At 41.0% G+C, this 21,383-nt stretch overlaps 1 protein-coding gene across 10 annotated transcripts in view; it reads right to left on the minus strand.

The window, feature by feature from the left end:
- The window catches only part of USP48 (ubiquitin specific peptidase 48), a 93,486-nt gene that overhangs the window by 17,436 nt on the left and 54,667 nt on the right, over positions 1-21,383 (minus strand). For 8 of the 10 annotated variants that reach the window (XM_045063922.1, XM_045063921.1, XM_013047987.2 and 5 more), the window contains 9 exons: positions 21,114-21,228; positions 19,690-19,820; positions 17,066-17,137; positions 9,314-9,438; positions 9,028-9,150; positions 8,683-8,744; positions 8,134-8,244; positions 6,513-6,643; positions 6,037-6,143 (listed from right to left, as the gene is read on the minus strand). In XM_045063922.1, coding sequence (XP_044919857.1) covers positions 6,037-6,143; positions 6,513-6,643; positions 8,134-8,244; positions 8,683-8,744; positions 9,028-9,150; positions 9,314-9,438; positions 17,066-17,137; positions 19,690-19,820; positions 21,114-21,228 — 977 coding nt within the window. The remainder of the gene's footprint in view (positions 1-6,036; positions 6,144-6,512; positions 6,644-8,133; positions 8,245-8,682; positions 8,745-9,027; positions 9,151-9,313; positions 9,439-17,065; positions 17,138-19,689; positions 19,821-21,113; positions 21,229-21,383) is intronic. The other 2 variants (XM_004741256.3, XM_013047966.2) reach the window with 1 other exon arrangement.

The raw sequence follows: 21,383 nt of genomic DNA on the forward strand, positions 1-21,383 counted from the left end.
AATTCAGTTCCTTAATCACCTTAGCCACAGTCACACGTGGCGACTGGCTCCCCCAGCATCCAGTGAAGACACAGAATATCCCTATCGCTGCAGTAAGTTCTACCGGACAGGGCAGTTCTACACGCGACTCACTCTACCGCTTAAGCACATGAGGTACCCTTCACAGGCTGGACCTCTGCAGTGGACACTCAGGTTAACAACTCCTCTAAGACCTGTTTCTTGACCATCTCCCATCTAACACTGGCACCTTCACCTTCACCAGTCTCCCACTTCACCTGGCTACATTTCCTTCAAAAACACTCATTCCTGTGTAATCACTTTATGAATTTATGGGTTTATTCTTATTTTTTGATTGGATGTTCTAGATCATTTTTAAACAGAAATATAATATACAACACTATCAATTTCAGGTGTACAAAGCAGTGATGTGACATTTGTATGGATTGTGAAATGAACACGAAAATAATGCTCGCTCACGCTTGCCACCATATAAAGTTACAGAAATTATTTTTTGGTGATTAGAGAAGACTTTTTACTTTTTAAACAACTTTCAAATTTGCAATATAATTACTATTAACTATAGCCACCACCATACACACACATTACATACCCTATAGACCCGTGACTTATTTGACAGCTGGTAGTTTCTGTCCCTTGATCCCCTTCACCCTTTTCACTCATTCTCCTCCACCAACCTCCGGCAATGACAAATTCTCTGTACCGAGGAGTTTGTTTTGATTTTTAGATTCTATATACAAGTGAAATCATACGGTATTTCTGTCTGACTTTATGTCGTGTGCACCCTCAAGATCATTCCATGTGGTCACAAATGGCAAGACTTTGTTATTTTTTTTAATGGCTGAATAGTATTCCATTGCGTACACAAATACAATTTCGCTTTCCATTCATCTATCAACGAACACTTAGGTTACCTCCATTTTGGCTATTGCAAATAATGGTGCAGTGAACACAGGGGCACATGTATCTTGTAGACTCACTGCTTTTGTTTTCCATGGATAAATACTCAGAAGCATAACTGCTGGATCATATGGTAATTCAAGGAACCTCCATCCTGTTTTCCAAAGTGACTGCACCAAATTTACACTCCCACCAATAGTGCATAAGAGTTCCCTTTTTCTCCACGTGCTCACAAATGCTTTTTTCTTGTTTAGTAGCCATTCTGACTGGTGTGAGGTGATCACTCACTGTGGTTTAGAGCTGCATTCCCTGTTGATTAGTGATGCTAAGTTTCTTTTCACAAGGATGTTGGCCATCTGTATTCCTTCTTTGGAAAAATGTCTATTCAGATTTTCTGCCAATTTTTTTGATCCAATTTTGTGCTGTCAGAGTTCTTTATATATGATTTGCAAATACTTTCTCCCATGCAGTAGGCTGTTGATGGTTTCCTTCACTGTGCAGAAGGTTTCCGACTGATATGGTCCCATTTATTGATTTTTTATTTTGTTGACTTTGGAATCCATCAAAAAAAAGTATCACTATAAGGGATATCAGAGAGCTTGCTGCCTTTTTTCTTTCAGGAGTTTTATGGTTTATGGACCAACATTCAAGTCTTTAATCCATTTTGAGTTGATTTTTGTGTGAGATGGGAGACAGTGGTCCACTTCCGTACTTTTCCATGTGGCTGTCCACTTTACCCAGCACCATTTACTAAAGAGACTGTTCCTTCCCCACTATATATTCTAGCCTCGTCTGTGGTAAAATACTTGACCAAAAATGCTTGGGTTTATTCTACTGATCAAAGTGTCTTGTTTTTACACCCATACCATACTGTTTTGGTTAGTGTAGCTTTGTAACACAGTTTGAAATTACAAAGTGCTGCCTTTAGCTTTTTCCTTCTTTCTCGACTGTTTTGGCTGTTAAAGAGCTATTGTGGTTCCATACTAATTTTAGGTTGTTTTTGTTCTATTTCTGCAAAAATGAAAAAAAAAAGCCATTGTGATTTTGACAGGGATGGCACTGAATCTGTAGACTGCTTTAGGTAATACTGACATTTTTACAGTATTTTTCCAATTCGTTAGCAAGGAAGACCTTGCCATTTATTTGTGTCTTCTTCAATTTTAACAGTCTCATAGTTTCCAATGTATAGATCTTTTATCTCCTTGGTTAAATTTATTCCTGAGTTTTTTGGTTTTTTTAAAAGACTTTCTTTAGGAGAAATAGAGAATGAACAGGGAGTGGGGAGAGCAGAGGGAGGAGGAGCTGGATGGATGGCTCAATCCCAAGACTCCGACTTGAGCCAAAGGAAGGCACTTAACCAAACGAACCATCTAGGCACCCTGTATTTTCTTCTTTTTGATGGAACGGTAAAGGATATTATTTCCTTAATTTCTGATAGGTCATGCTAGTTGTATAAAAATGCAACTAATTTTTTTGTTGTTGTTTCAGTAATATGTCCAAGGTTGGGTTTCACAACTCTGAGATCAAGAGTCACATGCTCTAGGACTGAGCTAAGCAGGCGCTCTGCAACTGATTTTTTTATATTTTAATTTTTGTGCTCTCCAACTTCATGAAATAAACAAATGGAGACTGAATTCTGTTAAACCCTTTTCTGCACCTATGGAGAGGATCATGATTTTATCCGTTTTATTAATGTACTACATCATGGTGACTGATTTGCAGATGAGCCATCCTTGCATCCCTGGAATAATTCCCACTTGATCACAGTGTATGTTCCTTAAGATTTTGACAGGAGAGCAAGCAAGTAGCCCACATGCGAGGGAGTGCATGAGCAGGGGGAGTGGGAGAGTGCTAGGCAGGAAGCCTGATGCTGGCCTGGATCCCAAGACAGACACTTAACTGACTGAGCCACCCAGGCGCTCCATGTTTAGGTATTCTTATGTTGGGTGCACATTCACAAATGTTTAAAGCTCTTGATGGAATGACTCCTTTATCATTATGTAATGCCCATCCTTGTCTTTTATTACAGTCTTTGTTTTAAAATCTCTTTTCTCTATATACATAGCTTTCTACTGGTTTCCATTTGCATGGAACAGGTTCCTCCATCCCTTTACTTCTCATCTATGTATGTCCTTACACCTGACATGAGTCTCTTATAGGCAACATATGGATGGGAGATGGCTGCTGTTTTTTCTTTTAATTTATTCAGCTACTATTTTGATTGGAGAATTTAGCCCATTTACATTTTTAATAGGTACATATACTTATTGCCAATTTGATTGTTTTCTAGTTCCTTTCTGTTCCTTCTCTTGTTTTCCTCCCTTGTGGTCTGATGACTTTGCTTAGTTTGTTCTCATTTTTTGTGTATATATGATAGTTTTTTGCTTTTGGTTAACATTAAGGCTCACACTAACAACTTACATATAATACCCATATATTTTAAATTGACAGCAAGTAAAACTTAATCACATTCTACAATTGTCTTCTTGTAATCCTCCAATGATTTTTAATGTCATTTTCTACATTTTTTAATCCTTAAACTAATTCTTGCAGTTATACTCATTATTAGTAGGACTTTAATATTCAGACTATCTTTGTACGTGATTAATCCACTTTCTTTTTATATATTTACGTTTACCAGTGAGATTTTTACTGTCACGTTTTCTTATTACTAATTGGTACCCTTTCTATTCACCTTAAGAAGTCCCATTAGTATTCCCCAGAGGGCTGGTTTAGTAGTGATGAACTTCTTTAACTTTTGCTTGTCTGCAAAATTATTGTTCCTTTAACTCTGAATGATATCCTTGCCAGGCAGAGTGCTCCTGGTTAAAAGTGTTTTCCTTTTAGCCGTTTAGATATGTCATTACCACTCCCTTCTGGCATGATTTCTGTGTTGGTAAGTCTTACAGAGGTTCCCTTATATAAAACAAGTTGTTGGGCGCCTGGGTGGCTCAGTGGGTTAAGCCGCTGCCTTCGGCTCAGGTCATGATCTCAGGGTCCTGGGATCGAGTCCCGCATCGGGCTCTCTGCTCAGCAGGGAGCCTGCTTCCCTCTCTCTCTCTCTGCCTGCCTCTCTCTCCATCTACTTGTGATCTCTGTCTGTCAAATAAATAAATAAAATCTTTAAAAAAAAAAAAAATAAAACAAGTTGTTTTTCCCTTACTACATTTAAGATTCTGACATTTTAATTATGATGTGTTGTGGTGTGGGACTTTTGGGGTTCATTATGTTTGGAACTCTCCAGGCTCTCTGGATCCAGGTGTCTGTTTCCTCCCCCAGATTACGGAAATTTTCAGCCATTATTTCTTCAAGGAAGTTTCCTGCCCATTTCTCTCTTCCCTCTTCTGGGACGAATGTTGTTGTGCCATAGGTCCCTTAAGCTGGTTTCATATTTTAAAATTCTTTTTCTTCCTTTGGGGTGCTTGGGTAGCTCAGTAGGTTAAACATCCAACTCTAAATCTTAGCTCACATCTTGATTTCAGGGTTATGAATTCAAGCCCCACACTGGGCTCCACACTGAGCATGCAGCCTACTTAAAAAAAAAACAAAAACAAAAACTTTTTTTCATTTTACTGCTCTGGCTCAGTTCTACGGCTCTCTTCCAGACTGCTTATTTTCCTTCTGCTTGATCTGGTCTCCTGTTGAAACCCTCTAGTGTATTTTTCAGATCAGTTACTGCCTTCTTTAGCTCTGTGACTTCTGTTTGGTCCTTTTAAATATTTTCTCTCTCTTTGATGAATGAAATTTTCCTCTATGTTCATCCATATTCTCCCAAATTCTGTGAGCATTTTTATGACCATTACTTTGAACACCTTGTTAGGTAAATTACTTAGGTCTGTTTTGTTATGGTTTTGATTTGGGGGTTTTATCTTATTCTTTCATTTTGGAACCTATTCCTGTGTTTCCTCTTTTTGCCTGACCATTTGTTAGGTGAAACAGTCTCTCCAATTCTCAAACGGGTGGCCCAGTTTAAGCACTGAACCTCACTGTTTAACTTCCGACATCTATGGTATCTGTCAAATGGTCTGACTGTTTTAGACGCATGGGCCCAGAAATGCAATCCCCTATGGCCACAAGAACCCAGTGCCCCAGGGAGCTGGGGATGTGGTAGTCTGCAACAAGTGCATAGCACACTAGCAGGTTAGAGTACAAAACAGCCCACCAGTGTGGGCATGAGCAAGGTGGAGAATTTTAAAATGGTGCGCCCCCGCCCCTGCGGCTCCGGTCCCTGAAGGGAGTCCCAACAAGCTTTAACCCCTTTGGCAGATGCTTTAAGATGAGCAAATGAATCTCCTTCACATATGATCGAGGCGTTTTGCAAACTGCTGCCTTTGCATGGGGTCCCAGAGTAAGTCAGCCAGCACAGGACCAGGTCTGAGAAGCACCATCTCCATTCTCTACAGCCGTGTCATTCTCCCGGATGGAAGTCCCCTTGGTTTCAAAGCCAGACATTTGGAGAACTGCTTGCTCTGGTGTAGGTCCCAAGAGTAGGTCCCAGGGGGACCTGATGTGTGCCACAAACCTTTCTTTCCTCAGGAAGGAATCCACATCGTGAGATCCCTCCCCATGATGGAGGGCTGTGCTGGGGGTGGTGATTTTGGTGAGATAGTATCTCTGCTTCTCCTACTCATCCTGATGCGACCTCTTTATCCTTTGTGGAGCAGCTGTTTAGCTAGTTCTCAAGTTCTTCCAGATGTAATTAATCCATATCTAGCTATAGATTTACTGTATCCTGGGAGGAGGTTATGTTCAGGATCTTCCTGCCATACTCAACCATCACACTTTCTGGGTTTGTTCTTGATCTTCCGTAATAGGTACAAATATTTTTGAGGGTAGGTCCCTGGTCTCTCTTCTGTACCACTGTATTCCCGCCACACCAAGCCCATACCTGGCACACAGCTGACATTCAATAATTACTTGTGTATCAAATCAATAACTGACTAAATCCACATATAATCCCGTAAGTATTCATCTTGAATTCTTATCCAGTATGAATTCTTATGCTCTAGCTCCAAGGAAATAAAAATGTAATCTTAGGCAGGCTCTAGTGAAAATCTATCAGCCAATCAAAAAGCCAACTTGATCATTACTAGTCATGGCCACGAGAGGGACTGGTACCTTTTTGTTATCCACAACTTTATGAACATAGATGGTGGCCTGAGTATATTCACGTAGGTCCCGCTGCTGTTGACACAATAAGCCCTCTCTGCATTCTGGACAGAGTTCTAAAAAACAAAAAGAACAGAAGTAGTTGGGGAATAACTGTAAAAGAACCAAAAAACTATAAACACACAGCAAAAAGTTACCAGTGAACATTCATTAAATAACCATTACTCTTAATTCCCATTAATTATTGTATATTAATAATACCAGTAAGGAAATTCACTTACTATCAACTACTAAACATACAAATAATGAGAGGGGTATAGAATAATTCCCACTGTGGGTGTATTTGTTTAGACCTGAATATATGATCGTTAATTTAATTTTATTTTTGATTGTTAATTTTAAATAGGGAATACAGCAGTGACACACTCTCCTTCCCTCTCTTAAAATGTCAAGTGTTAACTATACGAACAAATATGAAAACTTACTTGGCTCAGAAATATACTGTGTTTCTGAAGGGTTTGCATCTCCTACTTCAGTTCTTGTGATTTTAATTACATGATCCACAACAAAGAGCTTTTGTATCATCTGCCACTCACTGGGCCATATGAGAGCTATACTGTGCAAAAAAACACAACATGCCTTAAGACACATGGAAATTAAGAGAATTAAAATAATCCATTAGTCTCCTAAACCCAAATCGTCAAATCACTAAGACCAGTATTTAATACAGAAAAGTTAAGAAGAAAAAGATACATCATCCTCAACAAAGAACAGCAGTAAACCTCATACAAGGAGAGTGTTAGAGCAGTGAAACTCAAGATTCACATTATAGGGATCAACAGTTCTTGCAAGTCTAAATCTCAAAAACTGAAACCAAATGAAGGATAAATACCGTATGATGTCCGTTTGTAAAACCCATTTTCAAATAAGCAAAATATTACTTTGTAAATAGTACTTTCAGAGCAAGGTAACTCTCAACTTCAGGCCCAAGATGGATGTACGCAGAACAAAGGGAGGGAGGAAGGGAAGAAAGGGGAAGACTGAGGGGCCTTCAGTTTTATTTGAATTGTTTAATATTTAAGTTGCCTGGTACACACAGCTCTATTATTACAGTTATCCTCCTGATGTCTAGCATTTACAACACCACCTGCATAGAGGAAGGAAGGAAAAAAAGAGGGAAGAACATAGAAAGAAAAATTATTTTTTTTAAAGATTTTATTTATTTATTTGACAGACAGAGATCACAAGTAGGCAGAGAGGCAGGCAGAGAGAGAGGGGGGAAGCAGGCTCCCTGCTGAGCAGAGAGCCTGATGCGGGGCTCGATCCCAGGACCCTGAAATCATGACCTGAGCTGAAGATAGAGGCTTAACCCACTGAGCCACCCAGGTACCCCATAGAAAGAAAAATTAATAACTATAAGCTTCCCTAAATGATGTGAAAGTATTAACATGAATAGTAAACTCCCCACCTCTACTCTTAGTCCCAAAGGAATGATTATGTATGTGTTCCAATGTTCACAGTTTATAAGCAATATCAGAGGCATTCTATGTTCTCTTACATAGTTTTTAATTCTTTGAAAAGATAAAATGGCAATATCATGGGTAAATTTCAGACATGAGTCCTTTTGGAAGCACTTGAAGAGTGAGTGGGACAAAAATTTTGACTTTAAGACCCCAGAATTGCAAATGACCAGCCCAGTAGCTCTGCTCTGGTACCACAGTGCCTTCCTCCTCATCTGTTTGCAGAAGCCCGGTGGCTGCAGGAAAAACGAGGACCAGCAAGCCCCTGGTGATTACGGGATGCTGGAAGAGGCAGTACTGGAACTGGCAGCTTGGGAGAATAAGACTGGGGCCCTGGGAAGGACAAGGTAGACACAAAGAGCACGGCAGCTTCAGGCAGATTCTCGCCTGCTCTATGGAAGCAGTCTTGCCCCCCCCCACCCCTTTTTTAAAGGGGAGTGCTCACTCTAGTGGAGCTTTTGAAAGGACAAACCCTACATTTCAGCAAAGGCCTAGATCCTTCATATACACTGCTTGTGTCAGATAAAAATTACCTAAGCATTCATTATTAATCACTAGAAAAATTACATGAGGAGAAGAAACTCACAGTTTAGAATCTTCTTTGGTCATGGAAGCAAATGTAAACATGAGCCCCCCGTGGGGGCACAGAAGAGCGCTGTTTCCAACCGACGACACAGGACTACATCTTGTAGGTTTTCTACTCAAGTAAGACAAGGAGGATCAATATACATCACTACCACAACCACTCAAGAGGTTTAAGATAATTATTTTTACATCTGTAATGTATTTAATTGTCAACAAAATAAAATTTTAGTACATGCTAAAAAAGTAACCATCAAAGGTACTGTGATCAGAATCCATTAATTCTTTTTTTTTTTTTTAAGATTTTATTTATTTATTTGACAGAGAGCTAGAGAGAGTACAAGTAGGCAGAGTGGCAGGCAGAAGGCGAGGAAGAAGCAAGCTCCTGGCTGAGCAGGGAGCCGATGTGGGGCTCGATCCCAAGAGCCTGGAATCACAGCCTGAGCTGAAGGGAGATGCTTAACTGACTGAGCCACCCAGGAGCCCCTACTAATTGTTAAAAATAGCAGAATCAACAACAAAAGAAAAGGAAATAGCAAATTTGGGGCCGTACCTAACAAACTTTCGCCATTCTTCTACGAAGAATTGTGACACAATGTATAGAACATCCGTTTCCTGGAACAAGAGAATCACATGCAAATGTCCATTAACTCACCTACATCTTTAGGGAAAATGTTTTCCCATATGCTGTCGTTCTCCTGTTTCAAGATTTATACATATAATGCAAATATAGCTCTCTGCCAAGAAATGCCAAGCTAGGGTAAACCCTCCAATTAGACAACTAAACAATGAGAATTAGAGGCGCTCTGGGTTGTTCCCTAACAGTTCATTAGGAATTTGCAAAGTGCCTTTAAAAGGTTAAAATGAATTCTATCCTACTTTATGGGGATCACTATACCTCTGGCCAGTTACTGAGACACGGTCTGTTCTTATCCTGGAACAAATTTGGAAGAGAAGTCTTTTGCTCATTTGCAATCATCTTATGTAAGGCTTCATTTTCTTCCCCTTCTCTTTCTAAAATCTGTAAGAGAACGAAACGAGAAGCAATCAACCACCCCCTGCTGACAGCACAGGACATGCCTCCTCCCTACTCCCCCCACAGAAGTACAATGTCAATTCCCGGGGAAAGTCAATCCAGGGAGGCGGCATGTGATTTCCACAGGAGGCAGCACCACATTCAGTACCTTGCACTGGGAACAGCATTCTCTGTAACTTGGAAACTCGGGAGCCTTTGGAAAATACTGCTGCAGTTTACTCCAAGCCTCTTTAGAAACAAGTCTTCTTTCATTTTCAGATATGCATAACTCCCCTAAGTTAAAAAAAGATTATATTGGGGGGAGTTAAAAAAAATCAATATAGAGCCCCCCAAATCTCCTTCAACCTAAAAAAAATTTGTAGATCCTTTTTTTCTTTCCTGTAATTTACTCTTTCCTTAGTTTCAAAACTCTTTAAATTTCATCCTTAATTCTGAAGAACTAGCCATTCCTGTATGTCCTTAATCGAAGTCTGTGATTGAAACACCAGGCAATTAAAAAACAAAAAACAAAACAAAACAAAACACACACAAATGTATAAGACTAGAGCCAAGCACTTCCCATCTCTATCTCTCTACCTGTCAGTAAAGGGAGCAGTGAAAAGGGCCTTCTGGGGATTGAGGTACCCTTTGCCAGCAGGGTGGTTCAACAGCACTGTGCCTCCACTCACATCCAAATGGCACACTCGCCACTCGCCTACAGTTACCTCCACCCACTCCGGCTGGAGAAATAGGATTTTCAAGATTGGGTCCAATTTTTTTTTTTTCTAAAGGTTTATTTATTTATTTATTTGACAGAGAAATCACAAGTAGGGAGAGAGGCAGGGAAGTAGTCTCCCTGCAGAGCAGAGAGCCCGATGCGGGGCTTGATCCCAGGACCCTGAGATCATGACCTGAGCTGAAGGCAGAGGCTTAACCCACTGAGCTACCCAGGCGCCCAAGGTTGGGTCCAATCTTACCAGAGCCATTCTCTTACGTATCAACTCAAGTTGAATAAGAAAACCATCTCCAGTCAAAATCTAGTTGGCTTTCTTACTACTGCTGTCACCCCAGTTCCTGGGAATCTTTGAAAATAGCAGAGGACTGAGTGCTGGGGTGGTTCAGTCAGGTAAGCCTCCAACTTTTGGTTTTGGCTCCGGTCATGATCTTATGGGTCATGGGACTGAGTCCCATGCCAGGCTCCTGGCTCAGCAGGAAGTCTGCGGGGAGAGGCTCTCTTTCTCTCTCCACATTGCCTACCCCTGCACACTTGCTTTTCTTTGTGAAAGAAATAAATACATCTTCAAAAACAATACAAACCCAGAGGAGAACATGCTCAGCACCCTCCCTTTCCCTCTTTTCCCATCACAGGAACGCCCAGGCAGCAGCAACTCCCAATCTTAAGGGCCCCACATCAGTTTACTGCTTGCTGGACCATGTCAGGCTTTCAGGGGGCCTGTCTGCCTTTCTCCACCCCTCGGCCCTTTTCTATTTCTACATCCTGTTGTTTCAGCTGTCTCTGGTCAATTAGTGAACTGCACTTACATTATTAGGTGTAGTCATTACACACACCCCCCCCCCGCCAAATCTTTAGGTTTTCAAAGCCATACATTTGTTTCTACCCCATATCTAAGAAAAATAAAGCCAGTAACTTTTCAAAGTACTGTCTCATCATTTTTTGCTTTACAGGTTCTATAAAATAAACACAATCAGTGAAGTTGATATACCCAGTCACCAGCGTGGATTGTTTATAACACAGCTGGGATATGACCTCAGGTCTGTCTCATCCAAACCCCCAAATTTCTAACACCTTAAAATGCATCGTCTTCCATTCTATCTCTCACTGAGCTTTGAATAACCCCAAGAAAAGATTGCTTTAGAGAACTTATTATCAGAGCAAATAGGTCACACTGTAAAAATTAATCTTCTTTCTGAGTAGGTTGTTGATTTAAATTTCCTGAGGTCATGAAGACCTATTCCAATGTGTCTATCCTCAGACAACTGGGGAAGTTTTTTAAAAGGTTATCTGGAGGGGCGCCTGGGTAGCTCAGTGGGGCCTCTGCCTTTAGCTCAGGTCATGATCCCAGAGTCCTGGGATGGAGCCCCACATCCAGCTCTCTGCTCGGCGGAGAGCCTGCTTCCTCCTCTCTCTATGCCTGCTTCTCTGCCTTGTGATCTCTGTCAAATAAATAAATAAATCTTTAAAAAAATAAAATAAAAGGTTAACTGGATTACTGGATTCTAATTTAGTACATCTTTATGATGAAATATAATGCAGTCATAAAAAAGATGACAGTAGATTTCCACAATCTGATTTAAAAGAACTCCAAAGCAATTATAATTTTAAACTGGTTTCTTTCTTGCCTTCCCCCCAACAAGACTGAAGGCTGCGTTTGTGCTGAACCATGTACGTGATTCAGAAGAGGTATGTGAACAAAGGAAACAGTAATATAAACACACACACACTTTAAGGGGATTTCCTGTCACTGGGGACATGTTGCCCTAGTTATGATGGGAGGCATTTCAATGCTGGATGTGTATAAAGAACAACCTAAATTTATTTCTGAATTCAGGAGACTATTTTAATAAATCACTTCACTGCAGTTTGAGTGAATAAACAAAGTCCTCTCCCCTGTACTTCTTACCATGTTTCTAAAGTTAGTGTCCTATCATTTTTTTTAAGGTTTTATTTATTTATTTGACAGAGACATAGTGAAATGGGAACACAAGCAGGGGGAGTGGGAGAGGGAGAAGCAAGCTTCCCACCAAGCAGGGAGCTCCATCCCAGGACCCTGGGATTACAACCCAATCCCAAGGAAGATGCTTAACAACTGAGCCACCAAGCACCCCATGTCCTATTATTTTAATAACTGCATGACTGCACATATCTGAACCTGCTTATGACCTCACAATCACTAACTTTTACTTGTAGTATATGAATTTTTAGACATGTATCCTGTGATAAGTATCACTTTCCTAAATTTGAAAAGAAAAAGCCAATCAATGAAATTCATCCTGGAGCAACATCTCTCAACACAAGATCAAATCAGCCATGAGAGATCAAATTCACCAAATATACTGGTTAACCTAATCCCCAAGTATTCTTCCAGTAAAAAACAGGAATCTAGTAAACAATGAGTTTAGACTGTGTATAAATATCCTCACCCACAAAATCTAGATCTAAACTGCCCAACTGCAAAGCACATTTTGCAATAAGAAAGGTTTAGGGACGCCTGGGTGGCTTAGTCAGTTATGTGACCATCTTTTTTTTTTTTTTTTTTTTTAAGATTTTATTTATTTATTTGACAAACCGAGATCATAAGTAGGTAGAGAGGCAGGCAGAGAGAGAGGTGAGGAAGCAGGTTCCCTGCCAAGCAGAGAGCCAGATGCGGGACTCGATCCCAGGACCCTGAGATCATGACCTGAGCTGAAGGCAGAAGCTTAACCCACTGAGCCACCCAGGTGCCCAAGTGTCCACCTTTTGATTTCAGTTCAGGTCATGATTTCAGGGTCCTGGGATCAAGCCCCATGTTGGGTGGGATCCACCACCCATGGGGGGTGGTGTTGGTTGGGGGGAAATTCTGGCTCAGCAGGGAGTCTGCTTCTCTCTGCTCGTCCCCCAGCTCATTACCATGCAGACACTGTCTCAAATAAATAAATTTTATTTAAAAAAAAAAAAAAGGTTGGGGCGCCTAGGTGGCTCAGTCATTAAGCATCTGTCTTTGGCTCAAGTCATGATCCTGGGGTCCTGGCATCAAGCCCTATACCAGGTTCCCTGCTCAATGGAAAGTCTGCTTCTCCCTCTTCCACTGTCCCTGCTTGTGTTCCCTTTCTGGCTGTCTCTCTCTCTCTCTCTCAAAGAAAGGAAGGAAGGAAGGAAGGAGAAGGGAAGAAAGGTTATCCACTTAAATAAATACAAAATGAACTGGGTAAAAAAGCTTGATGCATACATAGCATATACAATAAATACTGAACTCTATGGCAGCAGTAAATCTCCTAATGGAATATAATCCAGTGATTAACTCACATAAATCTCTGATGTATTAAATATACACAGGTCTTTATAGATATTCTGGGATTTCACAGTAAAAATATGCAAATTCACAATAAGGACATCCAGATAAAAAAAAAAATTCTGAAACTGGATTTTCAGTGCCTCCTAAATAACATTAAACCAGGGCGCCTGGGTGGCTCAGTGGGTTAAAGCCTCTGCCTTCGGCTCAGGTCATGATCTCAGGGTCCTGGGATCGAGCCCCGCATCAGGCTCTCTGCTCAGCAGCGAGCCTGCTTCCTCCTCTCTCTCTGCCTGCCTCTTTGCCTTCTTGTGATCTCTCTCTCTGTCAAATAAATAAATAAAATCTTTAAAAAAAAAAAAAAAACAAAACAAAAAACACAACATTAAACCAGAGTAAAGGGATTTTTATTTATTTATTTATTTATTTGTTTGACAGACAAAGATCACAAATAGGCAGAGAGAGAGGAGGAAGCAGGTCCCCTGCTGAGCAGAGAGCCTGTTGCGGGGCTCCATCCCAAGACCCTGGGATCATGACTTGAGCTGAAGGCAGAGGCTTTAACCTACTGAGCTACCTAGGTGCTCCAAGGGACTTTTTTTTTTTTTTTTTTAATTCTAAGGATTTGAGAGAGAGTGTCTGTGTGTGTGGGCATAGGCGCATGTGGGGGGAGGGGCTGAGTAAGCCCTCTCTGGGGAGAGTCCTAAGGAGATTCCCTACTGCATGCACAACCCTGAGATCATGACCTGATCCAAAACCAAGAGTTGGACACTTGCTTAACTGACTGAGCCTCCTAGGCGCCTCCAGAGTAAAGGGATTTTTAAAAAAATTTATAAAATCATGATGATGGATAAAGAAAACACTGCGGGAGCTGTGCCAACAAAAAGTTTTGAAGCTTAAGAGGAAATCGATGGGACACAAGAAAAATGAATTTTAAATTGGCAAAAGTCAGGAAGTAACCAGATTCACTACATTGCAGAAGTGCCCCCAATGACCCAGGAATTGGGAGCACACAGAAGCACAGATGGTATTAAAAAGCAGGTAAATGGACCGCAAGTCTGTACTTAGGAGGCAGTAAATTCTCAGTCCCTTCCTCATGCTCTAAGCCACTCTATCCACAGAATACCACAGGCTTCTCTGACAACACTCAGCCTCAGGCCCCTGCACTGGGGAACAAAGTGCGCAGATGAATGTGGGCACGAACTGAGATGGAGTAAAGTGTTTCCACACAGAAGGCAGAGGCTCCCAAACCCTCTTGTCTCTCACGACCCCAGAGCTCTGACAGTCCAGTCAGCACTCTGTAAGCAGGAAGATGGAAGATACTTATGGAAAATCTGAGTAGCCTAAGAACAGATCCCAAACAGTGGGAATTCCCCAGAGCAAGAGGCCAGCCAGAGGCCTCCCAACAGCAAAGCTTATCATCACCAGCCTCAGCCACACGCACAGCACCCAGAGAGCATCTCACAAAACAGAGGAGGTCGGGCCCACACGGAGGCGGGTTGAGGTGAGAGGTCACAACGCTGGAGACAAAAGTCATACAAGCTGCCAGAAATGAAAGAAAAAAAGGTAACCTACAAAGAATGGCTTTGGACAAATGGTACACTGTAAGATGCAATTCCTTCCGGGTTTTGACAGAAAATAATTTCCAACAATTATATACCTAGCCTTTGCAAAACTACCTCTCAAGGGTGAGGACCTCCAGCAGATAATTCTCGCCTCTTTGTGACTCAGTTTACTTACTCGTGAGTATCACGGATGTGACAGTAATACTAATACTGACCACTCACGGTTGCTGTAGAGGCTAAATGAGTTAGTATCTATACCCTTACGAAACTAACAGACAAAAAAACAAAATAAAACAACAACAAAAAACTAACGGACAAACGGTCAACATTCAGTTCCTGTGCACTACCCTCTTACTACCACCACGAATGAGCTTTAATATAAACCGAATAGGTGAAGTGGGTTTCTAAGTAAGGTCCAATATCCTGCACCTGAAAACCTGGGTCCCACAGACACACAGTACACTAAAAAGTGAGGTCCACAAAAACAATCGCTGAGAACTATCCTTTTAAACTACTAGAGAGGGCGCCTGGGTGGCTCAGTGGGTTAAGCCGCTGCCTTCAGCTCAGGTCATGATCTCAGGGTCCTGGGATCGAGTCCCGCACCGGGCTCTCTGCTCAGCGGGGAGCCTGCTTCCTCCTCTCTCTCTGCCTGCCTCTCTGCCTACTTGTGATCTCTCTCTGCCAAATAAATAATAAATAAAATCTTTAAAAAAAAAAACTACTAGAGTATGTAGGGGTGCCTGGCTGGGTCAGCGGGTGGGGCACGCGAGTCTTGATCTCACAGTCGTGGGTTCAAGCCCTTGCTGAAAGTACAACTTACGTAAAAAAATAATAAAATCAAATTCAAGATAAAATATAGCCACGAGTTGAGATCAGGCTGAAGACCTAAAAACCACCTCTTGTGCTCAAATTTTCAGCTGAGGAGTATAGCACAAGTCCTGAAATCACATTCAGCTCTGCCATGCTTTTTGTCACAACTGTGATGCTGAAATGACAAGATGAGACAAGAGGTGGGAAGACCGAGCAAAAGTCAGTGAAACGAGGGGTAAGATGACAGTCTGAGTTCTGACACTGTTTCAAACAGCAGGGAGGCACCGAGCAGGAAAGTCAGCGTTGTGTCGCAGAGGCCTCAACTCTCAGAAGGGAGGAACGTACCCCACTGTCTGCATCCTTGCTGTGATGCTTAAGGGAAAAGAAAAGCTGGTATGAAAGCGTCACGAGAACAACTGATGTACTCTTGGCTATTCACTTCACCTTCTTCTACCTACTCAACCTGCCAACCACACACAAGGTCGTGTCCTCTTTGCATCTGTGTTCCTCCTGTGCGCTCCTCCAGTGTAAGCAGGGCCAACTGGGAGGCAAGGTGATGGGACAGGAAGGAAAAATGGGCTTGTGGCCCTCCCCACGAGACGCAAATCCACACCCCAAGATGACTTCCCCTCCCAGCTGTATGGCCAATGAACAAGTAAGCACAGTCCTTCAACGACTCAGTGAAGTACAGTGCAACAATGTCCAAATGGCCAGGACACAAGTATCATTTGAGTGACGACTATAATCACTAATGTCCTCAAGGACTCCGGATATAAAAGGACTCGTGTGCATGCGGGTAGGCGCTGAGATACCATGCATTGGTACATAATGAACTGGTAAGAGCTGGATACAGTCAGGGATGGGGTGGGAGGTGCGGACACTTATGCATAAATGGCTTTGAGAAGCAAATGCCTGTTTGACTTTCACAGAGCTAACAGAATGGAAAACCGTGTCTCATATACAATCAGTCCCTTGCAAAAAGTTACTTACTAGAAATGAGCACTCCTTAAGAAAAATAATACGCAACCAAATACACAGGATAAATAAAAACCTGGAAATTATTATTAGGAGTACACAGCACACGGCAGCTGGTCATTAAATGAAAATGAAATGAAACCAGAAATAGCCCTGATAATATTAAAATGTATAAACACTTGTGAAAATGTTCAAGTAGAGCAAAGACTCACAGTCATGGGACATAACTGAAATTCTTCCTTTTAACTCAGATAGTCCTTCAATGTGGCAAGTGGCAAAAAAGTTTCTTCTCTAAATATGGGAAAATCCTATTTTGCTTTTTTTTTTTTTTTTTTAAATTTCTTGCAAGGAAAGAGCAGAAGATATAAGGGGGTACTAGCGGGAAAACAGGAAGCAAGAAGCTAACCATTAAACAGGGTAAGACCAAGTGCAGGCTAGAAAGCCAGCGCTCCACCCTGACTGCCATGTCTGGGCCTAACCCTTAAGAAATGCGGCAAAACTCTGAACACATTTATGATATGCTAATATCAGACAAGCAAGGGAAGACGCATGCTTCTGGCTTACCATGTGGACAAAGAATGTCTTCATTAAAATTTAATTCCTCCTCCTCTTCTTTTCTTTCTTCTTTTGATTCATCTAAATCAAAAGAAATACAGATAATAACCACTCTGGCTGTTATATTTGAAGTTCAAAGTAGCAGAGAGATATGACTGGGCACAATTTTGAACAAAGAAAACTTAAAACATTCTGAAAATTAGACCCAAGTGATTCCTACCTGCTACTGTTAGGAAGTGTTATATTTCTTTCCCTTAAAAGGAAAGAAAAATATCTGAATGGCAGTTTTCCTTTTTTCAAGATTTATATTATGCAAGAAAATGTTCCTTTTTTCAAATTGAAAAATACTTTACATATCCTTCCATTAATTCGAGTCAAGCTATTCAGAATACAGGATCATAAACCAAGTTAATCACCTACATGTCATGTCATTTTCACCCACCTATTCTTTCAGGGGTTGAACAGAAAGCTTCAGAAGACTAATGAGAAATAAGGACTTAACCTTTAACATGAAAAATATATATTAACAACTGAGCTTTTCCCGTTACCATTTCTCTTCCAATATTCATTTTTCCTATCTGTCTACACTGTGTCACCGTGAATTTGTAGTTGTGTATACCAGTTACACGGTCACATAAAAAGTCTTAAGTCTAAGGAGATTAGAATAGTTATCCATGGGTTTTAGTTTAAGTACATAAGACATTTAAAGAATATTTACTAACCATTAAAAAGCTCAGTAAAAAAACAGGCATAGGAAGGACACTATCACAAACACAACAAGAACTTCTTAAATAAAGGACCATGGTTGATCTCGATGGTAATTTTGAAAGGCAAACCCCTGACACTGCTAAGTCATTTTTCATGTATCAGACTAGTATTAGCTCATGTGAAAGGTTTATTGTTCATGTTGATAAAAGCATGGAAAAACAAGCCCATATATACTTTCTGGAGAAAATTTACCAATACGTATCAGTACATGGCTATTATAAATGGTTATAATTCTCTGATCCAACCATTTCTGGGAATTTATGCAAAGATGTAGGTACAAGCATATGTAAGGATGCTCACTTTATCTGTTCTTATATATTAATTGTACAAAACTGAAAAAAAAAATCAGTTAAATAAATAGAATACATCCATACAATAATGTATGGATTCCTTCAGCCACTAAATAAGAAGAGCCATATATTCTAATAGAGGAAAATGCACGACTGCACCTACAGGACTGCCATTACTAAAAGACAAAAGAAAACCCCATTTATAGTGATTAAATTTGTAGAAGGGCTTCCAGATTTTACTTTGTACCTTCTGCTCTGCTTCAAGCTCTTAAAATCTCTGAATGGAGGAAGGGGGAGAAGAGAAGCATATTACTCTCAAACCAACATGAAAACTATTTTTAAGCTAGGCCAACATCAAGATACTGCCTATTATGGCACCTGACTTTACTTAAAAGGAACAATCACTCGGGTGCCTGGCTGGCTCGGTTGCTGGAGTGTGTGACTTGATCTCTGGGTTTTGATTTTGAGCCCTGTTAGGTGCTGAGATTACTTAAAAGCTTTAAAAAAAAAAAAAAAAAAAAAAAAGACCACGAACACATAAAGAAGTTTAAAAGAGCACCAAGTAAATATTTAACACAGTGTCACATGATGCTACTAAAAAGAGGGTTTTCAAAAAAGGTCGAATCCAAAGACATTAAAAGTCACAGCCTGAAACAAATAGCGGCTTTGAGGATTTTATTTTTTATAAAGTAAGAGTTGCTGAATTACTGTGTTGTACACCTGACAATAATAAAACACTGTGTGTTAACTTCCTTCAAAAAAATAATCCTAGTCCATTTATTAAAATAAAATATACAAAAAATTAAAAGGTAGTGCTATGGGAAGAGCCAGAATATTCAGAAATTCAGAATATTTCAGTAAAAAGGCTACGAATATTAAAAGATAATTAAAAAAAATCTGTGTATGTGATCCTAATAATTGGATAAGAGAACGAGGTGAGACAACTGCTTAAGGGTCACTAACTGTGCCTGAACACACTGATCAAACCAGTAGCTTCCAATTTAAACCTACAAATAATTTTTAGAGCCTTAATTCCCCTTGTATCTTACAAAACACTGATTATAAAATTCAATTTAGTGGTTGACCTATATTAACATAATTTCCTACTTGAAAGCATAGCTTCAGAAAACTCAGTAGAATTTATTAAGAAAATACTATTCATAAGCTGCCTTCTCTCCTGGATGAAAAAATGCAGAAGTACAGGGTCACTTTATTTGCCAAAGGCAGCCTGTAAGTGGGGCAGATAATCTATAACCAAACATACGGAGCTGACAATATCCTATGCGACTGGCAGCAGACTCACCTTTCTTAAAAATTTTAGTCTGGAGTAGAATTAAAAAGAATTTTGCCTGTGATTAACTAGAGCGACCAAGAGGAAAATGGATGCCAGGGCACACAGAACTCCTCGCATGAGCTGCTGTGCCCTTGCTCAACTTCAGTATAACTTAAACAATCTTTTTATTTGTTCTGAGACACTTGAGTGCTTCTGGTTTAATAAAAATGGCTTCTGAAATTGCACAGGTGGGAATTTTGCGGTGCCGCCCACACGACCACCGACACAGACTTTCACGTTACCTTTGTTCAAGGTGTTGCCGTTCATTTTCCCATTGCTTTGGTCTACATCACCGTCTTGTTCATCTAGTTGTTCAAGAGCGAGCTGACGCCAACTGCGCAGGGAGGATTTCCCTACCCAAAATCCATCACTGCTGCGGAAGAGAGACCATGTGAAATCATGCAAGTAACATTTCCTAATGCCCTCCCCCCTTTACATGTAAAGGTCATGAACGAAAATGAATTACAAACATTCGAAATTTGCTACCATCCACCTCTTTTTAAAGATTTTATTTATTTATTTGTCAGAGAGAGAAGAGAGCTAGCGCAAGTAGGCAGAGGCAGAGAGGGAAGCAGGCTCCCTGCTGAGCAAGGAGCCTGATGCGGGACTCGATCCCAGGACTCTGGGATCATGACCTGGAGCCAAAGGCAGCGGCTTAACTGACTGAGCCACCCAGGCATCCCCATCCACACAAATTTTAAACCAGTCCCATGTTTTGGCCATTTTCACTCTTCACTACTGAAATGCAGGTATCTCAGATTCTGTTTCTATCCCAAGTCTTACCTGCTTCCTCAATTACATTCACACCAAACACAACCCAATGAGCTACTTTCTTTCCCTTGACTACTACCCCAAAATACATACAGCCGGGCCTTCAAGCATACATACAGGTCCTCACATACACACATCCATGGAGTCATGAGGCTATCTGGAGAATGACCAAAAATTGCAAACTAGGTTACTCTTTATTTGGAAAATATAGAACATAAGTTAAACCTAGCCATAATAAGCGCCATTAATAAATGCCACCTGAGTTTATTGGTTCCTGGGTCCAGAGGTCTGCTAGGGAGTGGCGCTGGGTTTTTCTGCCAAGGATGCTCCTCTGGGTACCATTTAACACACTCCGGCCTCTCTAGAGGGACACCTCCACACCTGAACATGCACTAACACACTGCCTTGGTCTGGTTGGACCTCAGATCCGTACCTCTGCTTCTACCTTTCTGATGAATGGAATACAGTCACAAAGGCTGGGTGACTCACCTTTGTTCATTGCAGCCACAGTGGCGATCACTGCACAGTCTAACCTCCCTGTCATCCACATCATTACTCCTCTTTCTTCAAAAACCCTAACTACTGGGGCGCCTGGGTGGCTCAGTGGGTTAAGCCACTGCCTTCGGCTCAGGTCATGATCTCAGAGTCCTGGGATCGAGTCCCGCATCGGGCTCTCTGCTCAGCAGAGAGCCTGCTTCCCTCTCTCTCCCTGCCTGCCTCTCTGCCTACTTGTGATTTCTCTCTGTCAAATAAATAAATAAAATCTTAAAAAAAAAACAAAAAACCAAAAAACAAAAAATCCTAACTACTATTGTCTATAAGTCACAAGCCATTTGGTTGTTCCCTCTTACAACTATTTCGGTTTACCGTCAACAGTATACGCTGTGCAACATACCCCTTGACCGTTGCCTTCAGCAGATTATTCACGGTTTTATAATCTTCATTCAGTTGGCTCTTCAGACGCAATACACGACAGCGTTCTACCACACACTCCTTACACAGGGCTTTCACTAGAGGTGGGAGAGAGGGACAGCAAATGAAGTTTGTTTGCGCACAGGTAAAGTGTCAGGACTTCACAGGACACAGAATTCTAAAGTCACAAGTTTTGACAATAGGGAAAGCTGATCTATGGCCTGAATTATTTAGGTGGTACAGACTTCAAGAC

Source organism: Mustela putorius, unplaced genomic scaffold (assembly GCF_011764305.1).
Source record: "Mustela putorius furo isolate JIRA1106 unplaced genomic scaffold, ASM1176430v1.1 tig00003853_pilon_pilon_pilon, whole genome shotgun sequence".
Lineage (NCBI taxonomy): Eukaryota > Metazoa > Chordata > Mammalia > Carnivora > Mustelidae > Mustela > Mustela putorius.